Source organism: Trichechus manatus, unplaced genomic scaffold, assembly GCF_000243295.1.
Source record: "Trichechus manatus latirostris isolate Lorelei unplaced genomic scaffold, TriManLat1.0 scaffold00016, whole genome shotgun sequence".
Classification (NCBI taxonomy): domain Eukaryota; kingdom Metazoa; phylum Chordata; class Mammalia; order Sirenia; family Trichechidae; genus Trichechus; species Trichechus manatus.
Window position 1 is genome coordinate 230934 of NW_004443952.1, and position 22520 is coordinate 253453.

Consider the following 22520-nt stretch of genomic DNA (forward strand, 5'->3'; position numbering starts at 1 on the left):
TAAAGCACTTGGCTGTTAACCGAAATGTCAGTGGTTTGAACCCACCAGCCACTCCTTGGAAACCCTGTGAGGCAGTTCTACTTTGTCCTATAGGGTCGCTGTGAGTCGGAATCGACTCGATGGCAATGGGTATGGTATGGGTGGAAAGAGAGCAACACTTACTTAAAATCAGCTTATCTGATTATGAACTATGGCTTGCTTTGCTTTTGATCAAAACCCATTTCCCTTTGCAAACCTCAGTTTCCCCATCTGTAAAATGGGGATAATGAAGTTTACTTTGCAGTGTTGTCATGAGGATTCAGTGAGGTAAAAAACGTGTCTGGCACATAGCACAAGTTGCATACATGTTAGCTTCCTTCCTTCCTTCCCCCGATTGGCCTTCCGGAGCAGAAAACAGAGTCAAAATCCTGTTCTCTTTCTCTCTCAGTGTCAGTGGAAGTCAATGGAGAATCGAGCTCTGGACCCAGGAACTCGGGACTCCTATGGTGCCACCAGCCATCTCCCCAACAAGGGGGCCTTGGCGAAGGCCAGGAACAACTTCAAAGACCTGATGTCCAAGCTGACAGAGGGCCAGTATGTGCTGTGCCGGTGGACAGATGGACTGTATTACCTTGGGAAGATCAAGAGGGTAAACTTTTCCTCCCTGGCCCCTGTTCTCAGGCTAAGCATCTTACTCCTCATCCCCTGACCTAGCTCTCCAGACCAGTAATGGGGGAAACACCCTTCTTGTCCCTCATACCGAAAAGCTGAAGAGTGGAAAGAGCTGGGCCTGGTTTTGCAGGCACCATCCTTAGTGCCACATTAGCCAACGAGTTCTTCAGAAAAGTACTCTGAGAGCCTACATAAATAAATCAGGCTGGAGAGGAGCACCATGACTATATGGCCTGTTCTGTCCTGAGCATTCCCACCAAGTTGTCCCTGATTGCACATTTCCAGGGAGTGGGAGCACACTGCCTCCAGGAACTTCCTTCTCCTTCTAGCCTAGCTCTGCTTTCTGGAACACAAGGAGTGAGTCTAACCCTTCTGCCCTCTGGGGAAGTCCCTGTTCCAGTTTGGCTTTGCCCCAGCTACTTTCTAATGTTGCTTCTCCCTCTCTGTGCCCCAGGTCAGCAGTTCTAAGCAAAGCTGCCTTGTGACTTTCGAAGATAATTCCAAATACTGGGTCCTATGGAAGGACATACAGCATGGTGAGTGTTCCTAAGATTTCGGATATCCACGCCCTCCTCAGGTCCTCTCTTCTCCCCCACCTCCATTTTTTTCCCTCTGTCCTTCCATCTCCTATTCTCGGCACCTGGCCTTGTCTGTGGACCCCCAGGCCCACCTGAGATGATGATCATATTACCAGTTGTGCATTTATGTGGAAAGGCACTTACTATATCTGTCATCCCCTTGAGTACTCATAACCTCATGTGGGAGGCAGGGCAGATGGTGTAAGTAGCTTGGGGAGATGCTGGGAGAGCTGGGACTGGGTCTCAGGCCTGTGTACATTTCCTTGCTGCACTTGATCTCCTACTACACAAAGCTCTGGGTCAGTCGGGCTAGGGATGGGGATGGGCCCAGCCAGTCAGAATGGTCACCTGTAGATGTGAGCCCAGTGGCCTCTAGCAACATGTGAAGAAGACTGCTGGAGGCAGCTCTGTCAATGGGGCAAGGAGTCTGGGGAGGGGGGAAAGACCAAGAAAGCAGAGACGGGACAGGCAGGACGAAGACGGACATGCCTGGGATGGAGCTGGATCAGCTTTCAGGGTTAAAAGGAAGCTGGGTTGGGATCTGCACCTTGGATGCCAGGATTTTCTGACAGTTTTCATTTAGTTATATACAGACCATTCCTCACCCAAAAACCTGTTGCCATCAAGTTGATTCCGACTCATAGCAACCATATAGGACAGAGTAGAACTGCCCCATAGGGTTTCCAAGGAGCAGGTGTTGGATTTGAACTGCAGACCTTTAGGTTAGCAGCCGAGCTCTCAACCACTGCACCACCAGGGCTTCTATTTATTCAACAAACAAACCTGCGTACTTGCCATGGTCAGGGCCCTGTGGGGGATACAGAATGGAATCAGATAGCATCCTGCCCTCAGGGAACTAACATTCTCTTATAGAGATGGCTTATTGCAGGCATTCTTGCCACCATTCTCCCTTCCCATGCACATGACAGACATCACTAATCAGTCACAGCACTCATATATTTTCAACACAGCTTTAAGCAACCACTACCAATCAGTCAAGGAGCCCTGATGGCACACTGGTTAAGAGCTCAGCTGCTAACTGGAATTTGGCAATTCAAACCCACCCAGCAGCTCTGCAGGAGGAAGACCTGGCAGTCTGCTCCTACAAAGATTATAGCAGTTCTAGTCTGTCACATGGGGTCACTATGAGTCGAAATTGACTCCACAGCACCTAACAACAACAACAACCAATCAGAGTTGGCATGAGAGAAGAAACCTGTTCGCCATTTACATGGTAGTATGGAGGGAAGAGACAGGTTTTAGGGTCAGATAGACCTTGGATCAAATTCTAGCTCTGCCACTTACTAGCTGCATGTCCTTGGCCAAGTGATGTAACCTGTTTGAGTCTCAGTTTCTTCATCTGAAAAAAGGGGATAACGAAATACTGGCCTCACAGAGTGGTTGTGAGGATTGATTGAGATAATTCATATGAAGTACTTAGCTCAGTGCAGTGGATACCACTAGTAGCAATGGTGTTCCCCAAAGGTGGAAGTTGCAGTGAGGCACATTCTAAACAATTTGTTTTCCTAAGGGATGGGTTTCATGGAGCCTGCCAAGTAGGAGCTGCAGAACCCAGCCAGTGGATAGAGCTTCCAAATAGCCCCTTTCTCCAGAAGGGCTGTGGCCAGTGCAGAAAGATTCTTCCCCAAGCCTCTCTCACTCCAAATTTATTATATAAAGATCCAAAGCAATAAAGATCTATCTCCTCTCCTGAGTTACCCTCTTATTGAAAGCATAAGCAACCAGCTGGAGAACAAAAACAGTTTGCCTTAGCAGACCTTGTACAGAAGACCCACTGTGTGCCAGGCATCGTGGAGGTGCTGTGATGCTCACCTGGAGAATGGCTTATCTCCTCATCCAGATGACTGCTCCTCATGGGCAGAACGGTGGTCCCACCCAGGCAGGACGGCGGCCTCTGTGGCATCTCCCAGGATGAGGGTATAAGACTGGGCTTGCAGTAGTAACTGATCCATCACTTCATTAAGCCAATGAGGACTTACTGAGACCCTCTGTGGGCACCACCTTCCTAGGGGCATATTCAGGAATAAGATACAAGGTCCCTGCCTGGCCATTTATTCAACAAACATATCTTGAGCATTTGTATGTGCCACAGACTATATGAGGCTGTGGGGACACAGAAATGAAGAAATACCATTTTTGCCCTTAGAAAACTCAATCTGCTAGGGGAAATTAGAAACAAACATCAAATTTTATCTGGTTTATCCATGCAAACCTTTCACACACAAAAACATACTCTTCCACAAAAAAAATAGCAAACCAAAAAAAAAAAGAGATGGAGAGGGAAACTGAGGCTCAGAGGGGTTACATCACTTTTAACCTGTGGGTTAAAAGCAATTTATGAAACATTCAATCAGTCACCACGTGTGGACTTTATGTTGATCTTGATTCAAAAGAACAAACCATTAAAATTATTATGACATTTATATTTAAGAGATAATTGGAAATGTGAACACAAATTGAAGTTTTTGACGATATTAAGAAATTACTGTTAATGCAGAATAGAATTTCAAATTCCCATGGAATGCAGACTTTCTGGAGCCATTGAGGCTGGCTGAACCCTCAAAACGATTGCCCTGAGATAACCTTTAAACCTTAAGCCAAAACTATCCCCTGAGGTGCTCTTCAAACCAAACAATAGTTTAGCTGAAGTAGTAGATAATGTCTGCCTTGAGCATTGTGGGCTTTTAAAGAACTATCTATACGGGATCAAAGTGAGGATAGCAACTGGAAAGGTTAGATAGGAGGCTTAGGGGGCAGTGAGTTTGTTAATGGAGGAGGAAAAATTCAGAAAAGGAGAAAGAATGGTTGCACAACTTGAAGAATGTAATCAGTGTTACTGACTTATACATGTAGACATTGTTGAATTGGTGTGTTTTGCTGTGTATATTTCCAACAACCAAAATAAATTATTAAAAAATTAATAGCAAAAAGAAATTATCTTTAAACTTCTTAGGTGTGATAAAGGTGCTGTAATTCTGTTTTTAAGAAAGAGAGTTCTGATCTTGCAGAGATACATACTGAAAAATGTACCAATTTTCCGTTTTCTATGGAAAAATGGGTGTCAAGGACTTGATTCAAAATAATACAGGAGTGGGAGAGCGAGTGGGAATATAGTTGGAACAAGACTGGCCGTGAGTTCATAATTGATGAGAACATGGAGTTTCATTATAACATTCCGTCTACTATTATATAAGTTTAACTTTCACATAATAAATTTAAAAAACATTTCACATTAAAAAAAAAATGATTTAACAAAACAAGTTAAATTAGGCAGGAAAGGCAGCATGATGTGTTCAAAAGAACAAAGGATTTGATGTCAAACAGCCATGGGTTTGAATCTCACCTCACCTACTTAACTAGCTGGAAGGGACTTAACGTCTCTGAGCCTCAGTTTCCCAGTGTTTTTAATGGGGTAATGATAATAGGCAAACCTGTGTGGTTGGAGAGATTTGACGAGGTGGCATATGGGGCCCTGTGCTAGGCCGGCACATGGCAGAGAGGATCAGCACCTGGAATGTGAAATTAAAACTCTTAATACCTGTTAGCCAGACCTGACCCTAGAGGGCCTCTCTCTTTCAGCTGGTGTCCCAGGTGAGGAGCCCAAGTGCAACATCTGCCTGGGGAAGACGTCAGGGCCATTGAATGAGATCCTCATTTGTGGCAAATGTGGCCTGGGTGAGTGGAATGAGCAGGGCACTGAGAAGACCCTGACCTGTGGGCTCCCCACTGGCCCCTCATGGGTACTGCTCCAGGCTCCTGGGGCCTCAGCTGGTTTCATATTCCAGGGTGACGGGTCCAGTCTCTGGGAGTGAGGGCCCAGGGAAGTGACCCTTAAGGAGAGCGGGGGCTCTGGAAAGTAAAACGGGGTATGCAGTTTGGAGCCCCCCTGGGTGGAGAGCATGGGTGGGAGACACCGGCTGAAGCCCTGAAGCCAGACCTTGGTGTCTCCTACACTGGGGCAAATGTTTTTTTTTTTATTAAATCCCCTGCCTGGACACCAGCTTGGTCATCTTGGTGGGCATTGTCAACCATTCCCCCAGCAGCTGGCAGGCACAGAATTTGTAGCACTTGCCGTAGCCCTCTCCAGCCCTGCCACCTTTGGGCTGAATAACCTTGGGCCACTGCTTCCTTGTGGGTACTCACCACCCCCTCCTCTGCCATAGGTTACCACCAGCAGTGCCATATCCCCATAGCAGGCAGTGCTGACCAGCCCCTGCTCACACCTTGGTTCTGCCGACGCTGCATCTTCGCACTGGCTGTGCGGGTGAGCTCTCCCCACTCCTCCAGTTAGAAAACCCAGAGCCTCCCTGGGCTCAGGCCTGACTCTCCATCACAGAGGCTGAGCTCCAAGCAGAAGGGCCACACCTGGGCTTTGGAGGCCTCTGTCATGTATCAGCTGTATGTGCCGGGTTACTTAAGCCTCCTGAGTCTCCCTGAGCCTCAGTTTCCTCAGCTGTAAAATGGAAATAGGTTTGGTGTCAGGAATAGGAGGCCTCCAGTAAATGGTAACCAGTTACCTTCCTGTTGATTCCAACTAATGGTGACCATGTGTGTCAAGAGTAGAATTGTGCTCTTAGGGTATCCAGTGGCTGCTTTTTTGGAAGTCAAATCACCAGGCCTAGAATCCGAGGCACTTCTGGTAAACTCCACCGTGCAACCTTTTGGTTAACAGCTAAGTGCATTAACCATTTGCACCACCCAGGGACTTCTCCAGTAAATGGTGCTTTATTATTAAAAGAGAAACTCCATGTAAGTGTTCACATCCACTACATAATGAAAGTTATTGTTGCTTTTGTTGTGCTTATTACTATTAATACCATTAGTAATGGAGATCCTTTTGGGATAGCGATTTGGGATTGGTGAGAAAAAGCTCTTTGCATTTCTCAACTATATGGGAAAATCAGTGGGTCTCTCCAAACCCTGCTCATCACGTGCTGACACCTGTGGCCCAACTGGAAGCCCACGGGTGACTCGAGCCCTCATCGCCCCCAGAAAGGCGGCGCGCTGAAGAAGGGCGCCATCGCCAGGACGCTGCAGGCCGTGAAGATGGTGCTGTCTTACCAGCCAGAGGAGCTCGAGTGGGACTCGCCGCATCGTACTAACCAGCAGCAATGCTACTGCTACTGCGGTGGGCCCGGAGAGTAAGGCCATGGAGGCGGGGTCTTGGGGGCGGGCCCGGATGGTCGGACCCCGGGGGCGGGACCCTGGGGGCGGGGCCTCGGGAGACGGGCCCAGAGGGTAAGACCGCGGGGCGGGGCCTCGATGGCGGGGCACAGAGGGTCAGACTGCGGGGGAGGGGTACTGTGGTGGCCGCGAGGGTGAGACCGCTGGGACGGGGTCCCCCAGGGACGTGGGGCAGCTCCGGGAGCATCAGCCTACGGGGCAGACCCGACAAGGGTGTTCGCAGAGAGCCAGTCCGCGGGGCTGGCTCAAGGGGTGGGTCCGAGTCAGTACGCCGGAGACAGGACGCGGAGGGGGCGGGGCAACGGAGGTGGGACCAGAAAGGGAGGAACCTCGAGGCCTGGCCAAATGTGGGCGGAGCTCGCGCTGTCAGGCAGTGGGGGACAGAGGGCAGAGATGTTTACTTGGGGCCCCGGAGAGAAACGAACAAGTACTGAAGTGTGGTTAAGAGCCTGGGCTTGAGTGTCCAGTTCCTTCCAAGATGTCCAATCCTGGCTCTGCCCCATACCAGCTGTCCAACCATGAGCTAGTTAATTTCCCTGAGCGTCAGTTCTGATAGTTTCCTTGTCATATGGTGGTTTTGAGCATGAGTTAGAGAATTCGTGTAAAGTCTCACAATGCCTGGCACATGGTAAGCATTTAATAGTTGCGAGCTGTTACTGGTGGTGGTGGCACTAATGTATGGAAGATAAACCTTTTCACTGTCAGAGGCAGTGAAACAGGCTACCTGGTGAGATATTAAGATCCTTTTCCCTGGAGGTGTGCAAGCAGGAGCTGGGGGGCATCCCTTGGGGATGCTGTGAAAGGGGATTCTTGCTCTGGCTAGGGGGAAAGAGTCTTTGATTCCATGGAGATAGATAAGCCATAGGCAATTGAGCCTGCTCCCTTGGGCTGGCGGACCTCTGTACCAGGCACTGTGGGAGGAACCACGGAAGTAAGAGATGGGATCTCTGCCCTCAGGACACTTAGTCCTCAAGACCCTCGGTCTTGAATGTCAGCCCCAAGCCCTGTTTATGAGAGGTAGGGGTCTGCAGGCTGTGCTTACAGCGCAGCTCCTGCTGGGCAAAGGGTAATTACTCTGGCCCACAAGCCTGGGAGGCAGGGGTTGGGAGGCCTAGGGGATAACAGATGGAAAAATGTTTGTGGAAACCTTCACAGCAATAAGGCAGTGTTCTCAAAGCTTAGAGGGTAGATTAAAAATGATTGTTAAAATGCATCTCCCAGGGACTCATCCAAAAAGAGTAGGTCTAGGTTGGGCCACGGAATCCGCATTTTAACCGAGCCCTCACCCCCACCCCCAGGTGATTCTGATGCAGGTGTCAAGTGGAGCACACCTGTCAAGGTGTGAACAAAGTATTGATTGTTATTAAGAAATTGCCTTTTTTCTTCATGAATATTCAGTGAATTGTTGTTGAATGGCATAATAGGGTAGGCACAGTACCAGGTGAAAAAACCAGGCGTGGTTCCTACCCCCATGGAGTTTACAGGAACCATTATTCTCCCGTGAAATCTCCTGAGCAAATGTTTCCCTGTTACTGGTGTTTGGGAAGTAATGCAATTCAGAAATGGGGGCTCCAGTGTGGCATGGTGGGGAAGAGCATGGGTTTTGAAGTTAGGGAGACCAGGATTTTAATCACCAACCACTCCTTATTTTCTGAGTGACTTTGAGCACGTGGTTTAAGTGCTGATTCATCTGTAAAATGAGGGCAGTGGCTCGTCTTTTGGAGCCCTGGTGGCACAGTGGCTAAGAGCTTGGCTGCTAACCAAAGGTTGGCAGTTGGAATCCGCCAGCTGCTCCCTGGAAACCCCATGAGCAGTTCTGCTCTGTCCTATAGGGTCGCTGTGAGTTTGAGTTTGGCCCATCTTTTACCAGATGGTGAGATCAAATGAGATAGCATATTCCCTGCTCCCAGCACCTCCGCTGGCATAGCCTGAGTGCGTGGTAAATGTGAGTTCTTTTCCTTTTCCCTCAGTGGAGGACAAGTTTATGTTGGGAAAGGTCCCTGAGGCTCAAGCCAGGCTGGGAGCACTTGAGTGGCCTGACGTGGGCTCCTGTCTCTCTAGATGGTATCTGCGGATGCTGCAATGTTATCGGTGCAGACAGTGGTTCCATGAGGCCTGCACGCAGTGCCTTAATGAGCCCATGATGTTCGGAGACCGGTAGGTACTGGTACTTATCTGAGCGAGCTCAGTCTTGGAGGGAGGTCCTGGTGGGGAGTGGCAACAGCAGCTCCTTCATGTTGCTTGCCAGGTGGGCGTCTTTGTTACTGTGCACCTGTCTGTGGGGCAGCTCAGGGTAGGGGAGGCCCCAGATAGGCTGGGCCAGGAGGTAGTAGAGGAACAAATTAGACCACAGCTGCACTTGTCATTGACTTGTGGGGGACCTTAGACAAGCCCCTGTCTTCCCTAAGCCTCAGTCTCTTCAAGTGTCTGTGGGGCTAGGGGTGGGGTGACACAGGCCCTGCCCTGTCCCTGCCCAGGGTTGTTGTAGGAGCCAAGCCTGTGTGACATTTGGTATGTGTGACATTTGGTGTCCCGTCTTGTGATTGTGTGGGTGTGTGTGTCTGACGGGAAGAGGGTGACCTCTGCAGGCCAGCCTAGCTCAGCTCACTCTCTCTGAACTCAGCCACACTCCAGGGTTTTAGTGAGGGGGTTGGAGATAGGAGAGTATTTCTTGATCCCTGTCTTGCTCCATCTTTGCCCCGCTCCCTGCCCCTCTCCAGGGCTACCAGCCCCAGGAGCGAGAATGCTGACTGTGGGAAGGCAGGTGGGGAGTGAGGGGTTAGAGGGCTGTCAGAGCCCCTCCCACCACAGGCCCCCTCTCTGCACACCCACAGGTTCTACCTGTTCTTCTGCTCCGTGTGTAACCAGGGCCCAGAGTACATCGAGAGGCTGCCCTTGCGATGGTGAGAGGGTGGGGCTTGGCCAAGGCCCACCCCTGCCCCCCTCCCAGTTCCTCCCTTCCCTCTTCCCTCTGGGAATGATTCTGTTCCAGCCACCTGGCCCCAGCCTTGTCCTGCCCCTCAGCTGGGACCCAGGAGGCTCCAGCGCTGGCTGTCAGGCTGCTGCCTCACCCCACCCACCTCCTTGCCCTCATGCCCAGGGTGGACGTGGTTCACCTGGCCCTCTACAACCTGGGGGTGCAGAGCAAGAAAAAGTACTTTGACTTTGAAGAGATTCTGGCCTTTGTCAACCACCACTGGGAGCTTCTGCAGCTTGGCAAGGTATGCAGGGGCTGTGGGGCATCAGCATGGCACAAGTGAGGTGACTGAAGTCCATAGGCACAGAGGGTTGCCCAGGGTCACACAGTGTATGACTAGGATCCAGAACCAGGTAGCCCTTGCCTTTGAGCTGCTGCATCCCTGAGCCCAGGCCTCTGAACCTGCGCCCTGCGAGGGGCTTCGTAAGTCCAGCTTTTGGCAGTGGACAGGGTAGGGCTTCACCGACTCAGCTGCAGGGAGCCGGGGCCCTGGACAGAGTCTGGCTGGAGCAGGGCTCTGCTGAGATGTTTGACCCACTCTGGATTACCTGGCTAGGATGGAAATTGAGGTGGGCCTGCCCCCTACTGGTCCTACTCTGAATAGCAGATGTGGGTCACCAGGGGCCTGGGAGCTGCAGATCCGTGGAGTGAGTGAAGTAACAAACCAGAGGCTTTGAGGATGCCACAGATGGAAAGTGACTTGCCTGTCATCAGGCACAAGGCACAGCTTTGGAGCTCAGCAGGAGCTGGAGCCATGACCTCCCCAGTTGCTTCCAAGGTGGGGCCATGTCCCCTCTTCCTGATGACACCCTTAGAATCCTCTCCACAACATCCAGAGTGAGCATCCTCTCTACTGACTGCCCCACATCCTCCTTTGAATGATACAGGACTGAAAAAAAAAAGTAACCTTTGTACTTTGCAAAGGGTTTTCATATAATAATAATTGTCATTTATAGTGTTTAATAATTTATTTTTAAAAAATTCATAACAGAGCTAGTATTTTTTTTTTAAATGACATTTTTTCAGATGATAAAAAAATGATTCATGTTCCTGGAAGAAGAATTTTAAAGCACCAAAAAGCACGAGGGAGTATACCAAAAAAAAAAAAAAATCATTCATATTCCCACCACCCAGAAACAACTATTACTGTAGAGATGCATTTCCTTCTGGCCTCTCTTCTGTGCATATTTTTCCTGTGTATGTGGTTTATATTATACTGTATGTATGATTTTAAATCGTCTTTCAGTTTACATTATAAATATTTTTCCGTATTATTAGAGTCTTCATAAATGTTTTATGGCCACATTTCTTTCCACCCGTTTGTTTCCTTACTGGTGGGCTTTCCCACCGGCTTCTTTCTCATTTGTTCACCATTAGAAACAATGCTGCAGTGAACATCTTTGTATGTAAAGCTTTGTTCACAATTTGTATTATATCTGTACAGTAGATTCCACGGACTAGTGGTACTAGGTCAAAGTATGGGCATTTTTAATTAAAGCTCCTGATACATTTAAGACAGGAGTTATTCTTCCCATTTGCAGATGGAGAAACAAGTTCAGAGAGGTGAAAAGACTTGTCTGAGGTCATAGAATAAGTCAATGGTCCTCACCTGCAGGACTCAGGAGCATCTGGAGATTGAAGGGAGGGAGGGGCTGGGGCTGGGGCCACCTCAGATGCTATGTGCCTGGGTCTGACTCTGTCCTGCTGGCTTGCTCCCCCTTAGCTGACCAGCACCCCTGTGACGGATCGAGGACCTCATCTTCTCAATGCTCTGAACAGTTACAAAAGCCGGTGCGTGCAGGGAGGGGAGGGAGCTCCACGGGCCCCCCAACAGGTGGAATTTCAGTCTAAAGGTTCTTATCTCAAAGCCTTTGCCCAAGCTGTGCTCCCTCCCTGTAGTCCGCGCACCCCCCCACCCCCCGCTTTGTTTATATAAATCCTTCTCACTCTTCAAGATCCAGGGAGCATTCCACCTCCTTTGCAAAGCCTCCCTTGACCTTCCCAGCAGCCTGACACATCGTGATACCGGCTTCAGTTCCATAAGAGGCTGTACCCCCTGATCTCTGGGGATCCCTTCTTCTCCAGCCATCTTTGGTTCTGGGCTGGGCACTGAGGAATCGATTCATCTCTAGTTGGGCTGCAGCCTCCTTGCTCGTCCCTCAGTCTGTCTCTTTTGAGTTCTTCTCAGAACACGCAGCTGACCACCTCTCTCACTCCCACCACAAGGGAATGGCCAGCCTCCTTAGTCTGGCATTCAAGGCCCTTTATGATCAGATCTGCCCACCTCTTCTGCCATTGCCCCTTTGCTTTATTTGTCCTGGGTGCCACCTATACTGAACCCCTTGCTTTCCCATCTTAGTGCTTTTGAACATGCTGTTTGTTCTGCCTAGGATGCTCTTCAGTTCCTTTAATTCACTCATTGCATCAACAAATATTTATTGAATTGCTGCTCTGTGTTAGGCCCTGTGCTAGGTGCTGAGAACACAGCAGGGAATAAGACAAGGTCCTTGGTTCTATGAAATCGTTTTAGACATCCCTAGACATAATTAATCACCCTGTCTCCTACTTTCCCATGGTTTGGGGCCCAGACATAGCCCTACTTTTGAGTACATCAGGCCAACTAGCTTCCCAATGGATTGTGAGTCCCCTAAGGGTAGGGTTATGTCTGGGTCACCTCTGCAGCCCCACTTGGTAGCTCAGCCAGTACTGGAAGGCTGAATAAAGTGCCTGGAGTGCTTTCAGTCCTCTTGGGGAGACCAGAGACCAGAATGGTGTAGAATCCAGTGTCTTGACCATAGGAGTTCCACTGTGAGCTGGAGGAGGTCTTCCTGTAGGAGGTGGGAGAGGAGCAACAAGAACCACACACTTGCAGGAAGAAGGACAGGCAGGAGCTGCCAGCCACACTCTCAGCCACCATCTGAAACTCCTGATCCCTTTGGCTTTAAGGAATCAGAGTCTCCAGAGGCCACTTTGGATTTTAGCTCTGGGTCCAGGAAGCCAGAGAGGGTGGTTTAATGCTTGACCCCGCCCACCAAGAAGATGACCAACAGACTCCAGAGCTTTCTCCTTCCTCTGCCCACCCCCCAGGTTTCTCTGCGGCAAGGAGATCAAGAAGAAGAAGTGCATCTTCCGCCTACGCGTCCGTGTTCCTCCCAACCCGCCAGGGAAATTGCTGCCTGACAAGGGGCTGGTGCCCAGTGAGAATGGCGCCTCCTCTGAGCTGCAAAAGAGAGGAAAGAGCAAGTCGAGGTCAGTTCCCAGGAACCCAGGGGCAAGGGCCTCAGCTGAACTCTCTGCTCCTAGCTCCCAGCCCCAGGGGTGGCCTGTGTGGTGGGCCCAGAGAGTATGGTGGTATCTAAGTAAGTAAGGAGGGCCTACACCCAGCTAGTCCCAGCTGGAGGTATCCTGAGAGGGCCAGGTAGTGGCTGAGCCGGGACTTGATCCCAGACTCCTACCACAGTCCCCTTGTTGCCTACCTCAGAGGGAAAGCCAGATTATGGGATCCAGCCTTGCTAGACTAGAGGGATCAGAGATGAAGGGAAAATCAGAGTGTGTAAGGGGTCCCTAGCTCTTCTGGCTGAGCTGAGCACCCTCATCCTGGGTGTGGGGGGCAGGGCATCCGGACATATGTGCCTGGGGGGCACTTTCTTCCTTTCTGCCCACCACGCCCTCCTCCACACTTTCCCACACCTGCTGCCCCAGAGGATCCCCCCCACAAATCTCCTTGTGAAGGTGCTGTTGTTGTCAGATCCCAACCTCACCCCACAGCTGTGACCCCAGCCCTGCCCCTGCTGCTCCCGAGGCTCCTCCATGCCCCCACCAGCACGCTGTGACTGGGCCACCCTCTCCCTTTTCTGTCTCCACAGTTTGTTGCCTCACGAATTCCAGCAGCAGAAAAGGCGAGTTTATAGAAGAAAAAGATCAAAGTTTTTGCTGGAAGATGCTATTCCCAGTGTTAGTTTCCTGTTTTCTTACTCTCCACCTTCAGCCGGCAGGATCAGCACTTATTAGGGATTCCTGTGCCAAGAACTAACTCCCCCAGCCTCAGGGGATTCTCCAACATCCCTTAAAGGAGAAGCCAGCTCCTAGTACAGCAAAATAAGGGAAAGCCAGGCGCTTTGCAAGTTCTCCCAAGAACCCAGAGGGGTGGGCACGGGCAGGTACTATCGTTGACTCCACTGTCCAGATGTGGAAACTAAGGGTCAGGGAGGGGCAGTGACTTTGCTCAGGTCACACATCAAGGCAGTGGCCTAACAGCCTAGAACCCTAGAGCCCCAAATACTCTCTTCATTAACTTCCATCTTTATTGGACCCATCCCCCTGGGCAATAAAATTAACACTGCCTCCCATCTACCCAGCACTTTAGAGGGTACTTTTACCACCATTTGTTAACTTTACTGTGCTTTTGCCACCTCTAAGAGTGAAGCAGGACAGGGGTTATTGTCCCGTTTTGTGGCTGAGGAAACTGAGGTCCAGAGAGGTGCAGGTTATACAGATACTAGAGACAGCCAGGACTAACCAGGGTGACTTGGCTCCCTGGTCAATACTTGGTATGAGGAGGAAGTGACAAGTCTCCTTACCGTAGGGAGAGGCCAGCCCTTGGCAGTCCTGCTGGACCAGCAGGCAGGCCGTGTGGCCTTCAGCTGGGGAGAAGGTGTGCTTGCGGGAGGTTAGTTTGATGCTCACTGCCTGATCCCCTTCCCCCCACCCCTCTGTCCACAGAGCGACTTCACCTCAGCCTGGAGCACCAACCACCACCTGGCCAGCATATTTGACTTCACACTGGACGAAATTCAGAGTTTAAAAAGGTAACAGTGAGGGATCCAGAGGAGAGGTCTGTTCTAGGAACTGAGATGGGACAAAGCAGGGAGGCCACCTCCATTCCCCCAAGAGTGAGGGACGACTCTCTAAGGGGTAAAGCAGAAAAGCTTCTGAGAGAGTGGGAGCTCCCTCAGGATCATTTTGAAATCCCCAGTGAAAATGGTCCTTATTGCAGGGGGCTGCCTTGAAGGGTCCTTCTACACAAGAGCTTTCAGCACAATGCACTCTGGCTCCCCAGTGTACTGGCCCTCCTTACCTCTGATTCCTTTTCCTGCCTCTCCCTTATGCCGAAATTGCTGTGGTTACCTCCACACTCTTTGCAATTTTGATGTCTCTCCACCTTTGCTCTTGTTCTTTCTTCTGCCTGGAACACCTTTGCTCTGCCTCCCCATTTGAAAACTCGAGACCCTGCTTCCTCTAGGAAGCATTCGATAACCCTCCTCAGGCTACTCTGGATGCATTCTTGTGTATTCCCCAGCACCCTGTGCTTACCACATTTTAGCATGATAATGTAATGATGCCATCTCCCCTGTGCACTGTGAACACCCAAAGGGAAGGACTGGTCTGCCATCTTATTCCCCAAATTAAAGGTCATCCAGTGCTTTCCTGTGGGCATAGAGGAAAGAGCAAGGGCTATGGAGTCAGACCTGGGCTCCAGCCCTGTTTACCAGGTACTAGCTGTGTGACCTTAGCTAAATTCTTGAACCCCTCTGAACCTCTTTTCTTTTCGCATGGTTATGAGGCTCAAGATAACCGCAGATGAAAGCACTTTTGATCTGTAAAGTGTTGCACAAGTGCCTGGGATTGTGCTTATTATCATCTTTAATTATTGTCACCAATGTTCAGGGAAGGCTTTCCTAACTTCTTGGACTTTGAAGGCTGGATGTATAGAAAATAGACAGGCAGGGAGGAGGCAACTGCAGGTGTGATGGTGGGAAGGATTTCAGTAGTGGAGAGACAGGCCTCCTCTGGGATGAAGGATGCATATCAGAGGGGTGGGGAGATGGCTGGAGAAGTCCCAAGGGCCCCTGAGAGTCAAGTTTGTAGGACCTTGCTAGGCCGAGTGATCGGCAAGCTCACCCTCTCCCTTCTCAGCGCCAGCTCAGGCCAGACCTTCTCAGACGTGGACTCCACGGATGCTGCCAGCACCTCTGGCTCTGCCTCTACCAGCCTCTCCTATGACTCCAGGTGAGCTTCCTGGGGGCCTGGCCTTGTTTTGCAGATTCCATCATTCCCCCTAGTCCCTGCTCCTCCCACTTCTCCAACAATGTGGTTCATCTGCACATCTGAGTCTTGGGATGGAGGTCCTGGCCTTCTGGGACCCTGGCTGATTGTGTGAGCCTGGCTCTGGGACCCTCTGGTTCTAATCACTGGGGCTTGGATGGGGGCTGAATATGAGCATTCAGGGTGCTGTGGTTTCATCCCTTTGGAATGCTGCAGTAGATCGTGTGACACTTCTTGCTGGGCAATTCCATTTCCAGGGTTGTTTGACCAGAGGTTCTTTCTTTCTGGGGCTCTTGGCCTGTATGTCATGATTTTGCATGTCTGTGCCTCTCTGACTGCAGATTCCCTTGACCTTGGTTCTTGGCTGTCTGAATCTGGTGTCTTTCAGGGCTCTAAGGGAGCCATTTATTCAGAGGCTTGATGGAGGGAGAGATGGCATCCTGCAGAGAGAGCATCTGGGAGAGGGGACTTCTAGAAATCCCTGGGGACCTAGCTGAGGGCATGTGTTTGGCAGTCGTTGGTGCTCAGCAGCATAGGGAGGGTGGATGCTGCAAAGCAAACACAAAATTTCTTATGGACTTGGAGTCTCCTTTAACTGTACTTGAGAATACTTGAGGCTGTTGCAAAAGTAGAATTAAAATCATAATGCCTATAGAGGTGTGTCTTGGAGACTGTTTCAAAACATCTCTAAGTGACTTTCTCATTTGTGTTTCTTTGGTTCTCACTAACTCTTCCGGTGCAGCTTCTAAGCATCTGTGAATGTGTACCTCTTGTGTGTCCACTTCTCTAGCCCCTCCGCCTCTTTGTCCTGTGTATGTGCACACGTGTCTGTCTCTCCAGTCGAATGCAGACTCTGGGGTACAATGTACTTTAGTCCCTAACTCCCTTCCCCACCCTTATTTGACTCCTTTAGCTACAGATGAGTCCAGCTGAGGGACAAGGCAGTATAAGCAGAGCTGCTGCATTGCACAGCTTCAGGCAACACAAAGAGTAGGGCCCCTAGATTTAGGCAGTGCTGAGGCCCTGAATATAAACAGCATGTGCTTTATAGCTGAGCACACCTTGGTTTGAACCCTGGCTCTCCCAACTCCCCAGCTGGTTATTTCTCCTGTCCAGCCTGTTTCCCTCCTCCCAAGGCTTTTGTGAGGATCCAGTGAGATAATCCATGCCCAGGGCCTGGTACCTAGGATAGTGCTCAGGGAGAGGAACTCAGTGTTATGATTATCCTATCTCATTCCCACCATCTTCCTCTCCCCCCTCTTGACATAGACGGACAGTGGGCAGTCGCAAGAGGAAGCTGGCAGCCAAAGTGTACATGCCGCTGCGGGCAAAGCGGCGAGCGGCTGAGCTGGGTGGGCGCTGCCCCTCAGACAGCAGTGCAGAGGGGGCTTCAGGCCCTGAGCGGCCCGACGAAGGCATCGACAGCCACACGTTTGAGAGCATCAGTGAAGATGACTCGTCCTTGTCCCACCTCAAATCATCCATCACCAACTACTTTGGCGCAGCTGGGCGGTTGGCCTGTGGGGAGAAGTACCAGGTGTTGGCTCGGAGGGTCACGCCAGAGGGCAAGGTTCAGTACCTGGTGGAGTGGGAGGGGACCACCCCTTACTGACAAGCCCTCAGGGAGCCCAGGAAACCAAAGGAGGGATAGCAGAAGCCACAGCCTCCCCATTTGTCTCCAGGCTGGGGTGGGGAGGGAAGCAGGACCAGGCTGCAAGTGTCTGGCTAAAGGCCCAGCCTGCCTGCCAGAGGCCCTGCCCAAGCCTAGGCCTTTGCCGCCTCTGCTGTGCTCATTCTGCTCTTGGGCCTTTTCAGGCTCATTACCCCTCTGCCTGTCTCTAAGGTCCCACTGGCTATTTCTCAGTGTCACCACATCCCAACTCCAGCCCCTCAAACTCCTGTATCTGTACCTCTGAATCTGTGCCCCTCCGGCTCTGTGACCCTGTCTCCTGAGGCCTGAATCTCTTTGTCCCTTCACCTCTCACCCCCTTTGGATATGTAATATGTGTTTACACACCCTATATGTGCACATCTGTCCCTCCACTGGATGCCCGTCACAGCTGACCCATGGGGCAGCCAGTCCTCCCCAGGGCCACATTATGAGAATGGGTGAAGGGGATAAGAGGATGCCTCTCAGCTTTTCTCTCCCACTTTCCTGCCATTCCCCCCTTCCCTCTGGGAAACCCTGTGTGGCAGAGACCCTGGGATGCTAAGGATCTGAGGAGTGAAAAGGCTGGGTCTTTGCTTCAGAAGACACCAGCACCAGGGCCCAATAATTAAGGCTGAAAGTGAAGACTACAGGTGTCAGCTTCTTAGGTCACAGTTTCCTTCCCCTGACCCCACCCTATTAGTTGCCTTGGAGCTGGGCCTGGCCTTGTTGCTGGAATGAAGGCATCCTTGAAACCTGAGCAACAGGTGGGGAGGGAGAGGGAAGCAGGAGGAAAGGAAGCCACGTCATGCCAAAATGCTGTTTCCTGTTACCCCTCCAGACCCCATCACACATATAGCCAAATACACATACACATTCACTCACACAAGCTTGCATCCACATGTGCTTTCATCCTCCAGGCACACACCTCCACACAACCAGACACCCTATATCCAGGCACACACACTCAGCCCCCACCCTCCAGATGTGTACACACGCACCTACACATTCCCTCCAGTGCCCTGCCAGTCTGGCTCCTGCCCTTGGCTTTCCTTTGGCCTTCTTCCAAGGGCTATGTGCTGCAACTAAATGTGAAAGCCCAGTTCCTGGCCCTGTCTTTCAGCCCGTGAACCAGCTTTGGCCCCATAGGTAAGCACAGGGTTCTCATACCCTCTTCCATGTCCCCTGCCCCATCCTAAAATTGACAATCACTTTTGGGTGGGATAGGTTGGAATTTTTAAAGGGCCTGCATCATTCAGTCCCCTCAAAGGGAAGCCTTTGTCAGTGGGAGTATAAATAGAATTCTTAGAATTGACAAACTTGGTCCCATGTGGGGGAAAACCAAAAATGGGAAGGGAGGAAGGGACCCCTCATTTTTGCTGCTTCCAGAGATGTTAGAAACTGACTCACTTGATCGGAAAATGGAAAAGAAGTGCCTTGAATGGGTGGCGGGGCGGGGGGGGCACCAGATAGGGACCAGCCTTGCCAACTGCTGCTGTGGCTTCCAGCTTGGCTGGGGCCTGCAGGCTGCCAGCTGGAAGGCGAAGGTGGATGGAGCAGCGGGAGGAGTGATGACAGCAGTGGCAGCAGGCTTGAGGAGCTGGTTTTTCCGTTATTAGGCCTGATCCCCCCTCCCTCCCTTAGGGGGTCCCTGAGATAGTTCAGATGCCCCCTGCCTCAAACCTCAGCTCCTTCAGTGCCTTTCAAATGGGATCTCATCTCCTGTGCACAGCCTAGCACCTCCCTCTGCTTCCCTGGCATGGCCCAGGCAGGGATGAGCTGGGGTTGGACACAGTTCAACCCCTTCTCAGCCCCACAGCTGCTGCCACTCAGGCCCAGCAGGGGTGTGGGACCTGGGATCCAATCTGGCTTTCTGTCTGGCTTCAGAGAGCACAGCAACTTCCCAGGCCTGCTTTCCAGGCTTCTGAGAAAGCACAGGATGAGCAAGGTCTGTTACAGTGCATCTGCACCTTCCCTACTTAGGCTCCAGACTCTGGGCTTGAAGAAAGGGGTGTCTTCCCCACTTGGGAAGTCAGCACAAGGCCTAGCAAGGTCACTCTGACTCCCCACCTCAGCATTTCATTCATACCAGATTTAAGAGCTGCATTACTGCCCATTGATCTTAAAGTAACCCTGTGCACCTTCTAAAAGATTTATGGTTTGAGTTGCTGCTTTTAATAACATTTGTTATATTAAAGTTATAATTAATGTGTCTGATGTACAATTTAAAATTTCTTTGAAAAACTGCCTACCTTCACCCTAGTGAGTTATCAGCTGCTGGATAACAGGAGATGTTGGCTTTGGTTTCTGCTCTTGGTTTCTTGGCAGTAAAGGAGGAGTGGCGGCACCACATCCTCTTTCTGGCCATCATCTCAGGCCCACCACATTCTCAGCAATACTCTCACCCTTACCACCAGAGAGGATGTGGAAATTTTTTCTATTGTATCTTACCCATGGAGGCAAAAAACATGGGCTGAGGGCCACAGAGAGGCAAAAGATGGGAAATGAACTTAGAAACTGACCCTACTAAAATACTTAAGTACAGACACTATACAGCTTTACTCAGTATACACAAGCATGCAATCATAGAAATCTGAAATGAGTTTTAGGCCTGGCTCTGCCATTTATAACCCGCATTCCTTTGGTCAGGCTCCTCTGGTTTAGTTTCCTTGCCCTTCCAATGCCAGTGATAACCCTTGGCGTAGCTGGTTCCCCTGCTTGTAGGGAGGGAACCCTTCACGTATACCTGTTAAGGATTATTACTCTAAAATAGACTTCTCTAAATTGGGGCAGTTTGGAGAGAGAAAAATAGATGTGATGGGGAAGGGAAAAAGTCAGCTATAGGGAGATGAAAACCATGGGTTCAACTGAAATCTGTAGTTTCAGAAGTAAAGCGTAGGCTTGAATGAAGGGCTTCCCTGTGTTAATATCTGCTCTCAGAAAAGCTCATTAACTGCAGCTCCCAGCTATTTCCATTGCTCCTTCTACTTCAACCTTGAACAAGACCACAATGGGGGTCTGGGAGAATTATCTGGGTTGAAATCAATGTAATGGAATGAAAAGTGAATGGCACAAGGTATCAAGAGACCTGGCTAGTCTAAGCTCTAGTCAGCAGTTACATAGACCCTTCTGAGATCAGTGAGCCTACCTGGGCTGGAGAGTGCCTGCCTGGTCCTTGGTGGTCTAGGTTAGTGTTTCCAAATTCACAAGAAATATTTATCTTTGGAATTTAGAAGCAAGAAATTAGAGAATCCTCAAATCATAAGTTATTCTTAAAATACCTCCAACATTCTTCATACTCTTTCATCATTATATATATATAACATTATTTAATAAATAAGAAGTATTAAGCTTAGTAGTAGTTACAAAGAACTGTAACCTACAGGGAATATTCAAACACTGGAAAATGCCAGGGGACATTATTGGATAGCATTCAAATAACCTAGCAAGGATAACAGCACTATACAGAATCACATGTCAAAACTGCCCAGCTTAAGAATTTATTTTGCTCCCAAAGCTTGTTTCTTGGTATACCACTCAATGGATTTGTATAAAGTACTATCTGTATTAACTTATTTTATTTGCAAGAATGACTCACCATTAGCATCAGACAGGGCCACAGGCACACACAGTTAACACACAGCAACAACTACAAGCAAGACTGAGTGATGAGATGATGGCCATTTCTCTCCTATGTGTTCCTGTCCTGTTTCCCTTAATCTTCAACTCCATGTATCAGTGTTTCCTACTCTTGTTTTTTATTTGATGAAGATGCCTTCAAACCAGTAACATCTCTGCTGTTAAGCTTTAGTATTCACAAGATAATTATACTTTCTCCCATTCCTTCAACTGGTTTTTCTAGGGATTAGGATTCAAAAAACACATTTCTCAGAAATCCTGGGAAGGAATTTCCACATGGGAACATTAGCCTAGGTCCTGCTCTAGCTCCTGTAGCTTCATTCTGGAAGGGCAGTGTGGTATAGTGGCCAAACCATGTAAGTTGGAATCATGCAGACCTGAAAAATCATTGAACCCCTCTAAATCTGTTATCTCATCTGGAGAATGGAGATACCACCACCAACCTCCAGATCTGTGGTGAGTAGAAAATGATGCAATTTTAGAACTAACTTCTAGAGTCTCATCCTTCAGAGTTGGCCAGAGCAGACTCTCAGGGTCAATATGTGGCATAGAAAGGGACATATCTAACCTCTTTGAATGAGAGACAGTAAGCACATCACGTTTAGAATCAGAGACTTGGATTCAAATCCTAGCTCTGCCACTTTCTTTAAGTGACTTACGCTCTCTGGTCTCAGATTTCATCTGCAAAATGAGGCTAACAACGAGTTATAAAATAAAGAACTCAGGACAGTGCCTGGCACAGAGAGTAGGTGTTTAGTAAATGTCCCCCTGCCCTCTCATTTCCAGCAATAGTAACTGACACAGAAGACCACCAGGAAACAGTTTTCTGATAAAGTGCACAGTAAGCACAGAAAATGATCCAATGAGGGCCGCAGATAGATACTTTAAGAAAGCTGGAGAAAAATCTCTTTTGGAATTAGCCCCACTTTAAGAAAGTTAAAAAAAAAAAAAAATCTGATCTTCTAACTCCATAAATTAGAAACTATGTACTGTAAAGAAAGCTTTAGTTATTCAATTCCGTGAAACATCAATTTCGGAAGTATTTGCCAAATCCTGTGCAAGAGATCAAATACATTAAAATGTGCCCAACCTCGAGCAGCTCACAATTGAAATATGAGGCTGACAGTGACCAGTACTATAGAATGTACAAGAATAACAGAAACATCAAGGCAAGAGAGATTCTTTCCAACCAGGGGAGCCAGGTTTTGCAAAGGAACAGCTAAATTTCACCAAGCAGACATGCAGGAGGACATTCAGGCAGAGGGGACAGCATGAACCAGAAATAACATCACATGGCATAATGAGCCATTCAGGGCACAAGAGGTAGAAGGTGACAGTGGAAAAGATGAACCGAGGCCAGGTTATGAAGGGCCTTGAAAGCCAGACCAAGAAATTGGACTTTATCCTGAAAGCAACACGGGCAGTTCATTTGGGGGTCCCAGTACATTTTAAGTAGGATTTACTTTACACAAGCTAGATTTTCATATGTATCAGAAACTTAACTGTTGTAAAAATCAAGGGGCATCACCGTTATTCCTTTTGTTCTCCTGGAGCACCACCCAAAATCTTCTGGATCTTTGGAAGGGCCTCAGCCTGAGGTCCCTACAAGGTCTTCATAGAAGAGCTCTTAGAGATCCTCCCCCATTTTATCTTTGAGGGAACTAAGGTCCAAAGTAGCACAACAGGTGTTAACTAGAGCCTGGCACCACCCTTCCCCCTCCTACCTTCCTTTCCTTCTGGGGAAGACCTAGGACACCACAGCTGTCTGTGGACCCTC

The 22520-nt window shown here is 49.6% G+C and overlaps 1 protein-coding gene across 2 annotated transcripts; it reads left to right on the top strand.

The window, feature by feature from the left end:
• The first annotated feature begins 322 nt into the window (after positions 1–322).
• Positions 323–22260, top strand: PHF19 (PHD finger protein 19). 2 transcript variants are annotated; one of them, XM_004372112.2, is made up of 14 exons: positions 323–628; positions 1106–1187; positions 4830–4925; positions 5414–5514; positions 6243–6391; positions 8496–8591; positions 9269–9337; positions 9535–9655; positions 11135–11202; positions 12499–12660; positions 13278–13365; positions 14134–14219; positions 15328–15420; positions 16726–22260. In XM_004372112.2, the coding sequence occupies exons 1-14, from the start codon at positions 443–445 to the stop codon at positions 17066–17068; spliced, it is 1740 nt and encodes a 579-aa protein (XP_004372169.1). In that variant the 5' UTR covers positions 323–442; the 3' UTR covers positions 17069–22260. The 2 variants fall into 2 exon arrangements, with proteins under 2 accessions (XP_004372169.1, XP_023583110.1); XM_023727342.1 differs by having other exon boundaries at positions 603–628; positions 1111–1187.
• Positions 22261–22520: the final 260 nt, after the last annotated feature.

What these genes read in the sequence shown, in the direction of transcription:
- PHF19 (XM_004372112.2), top strand. Translation starts at nt 443, where the DNA reads ATGGAGAATCGAGCTCTGGACCCAGGAACTCGGGACTCCTATGGTGCC. An exon ending in TTGTGGCAAATGTGGCCTGG is followed by an intron (nt 4,926 to 5,413) that starts GTGAGTGGAATG and finishes CCTCTGCCATAG; the next exon opens with GTTACCACCAGCAGTGCCAT. An exon ending in TACTGCGGTGGGCCCGGAGA is followed by an intron (nt 6,392 to 8,495) that starts GTAAGGCCATGG and finishes CTGTCTCTCTAG; the next exon opens with ATGGTATCTGCGGATGCTGC.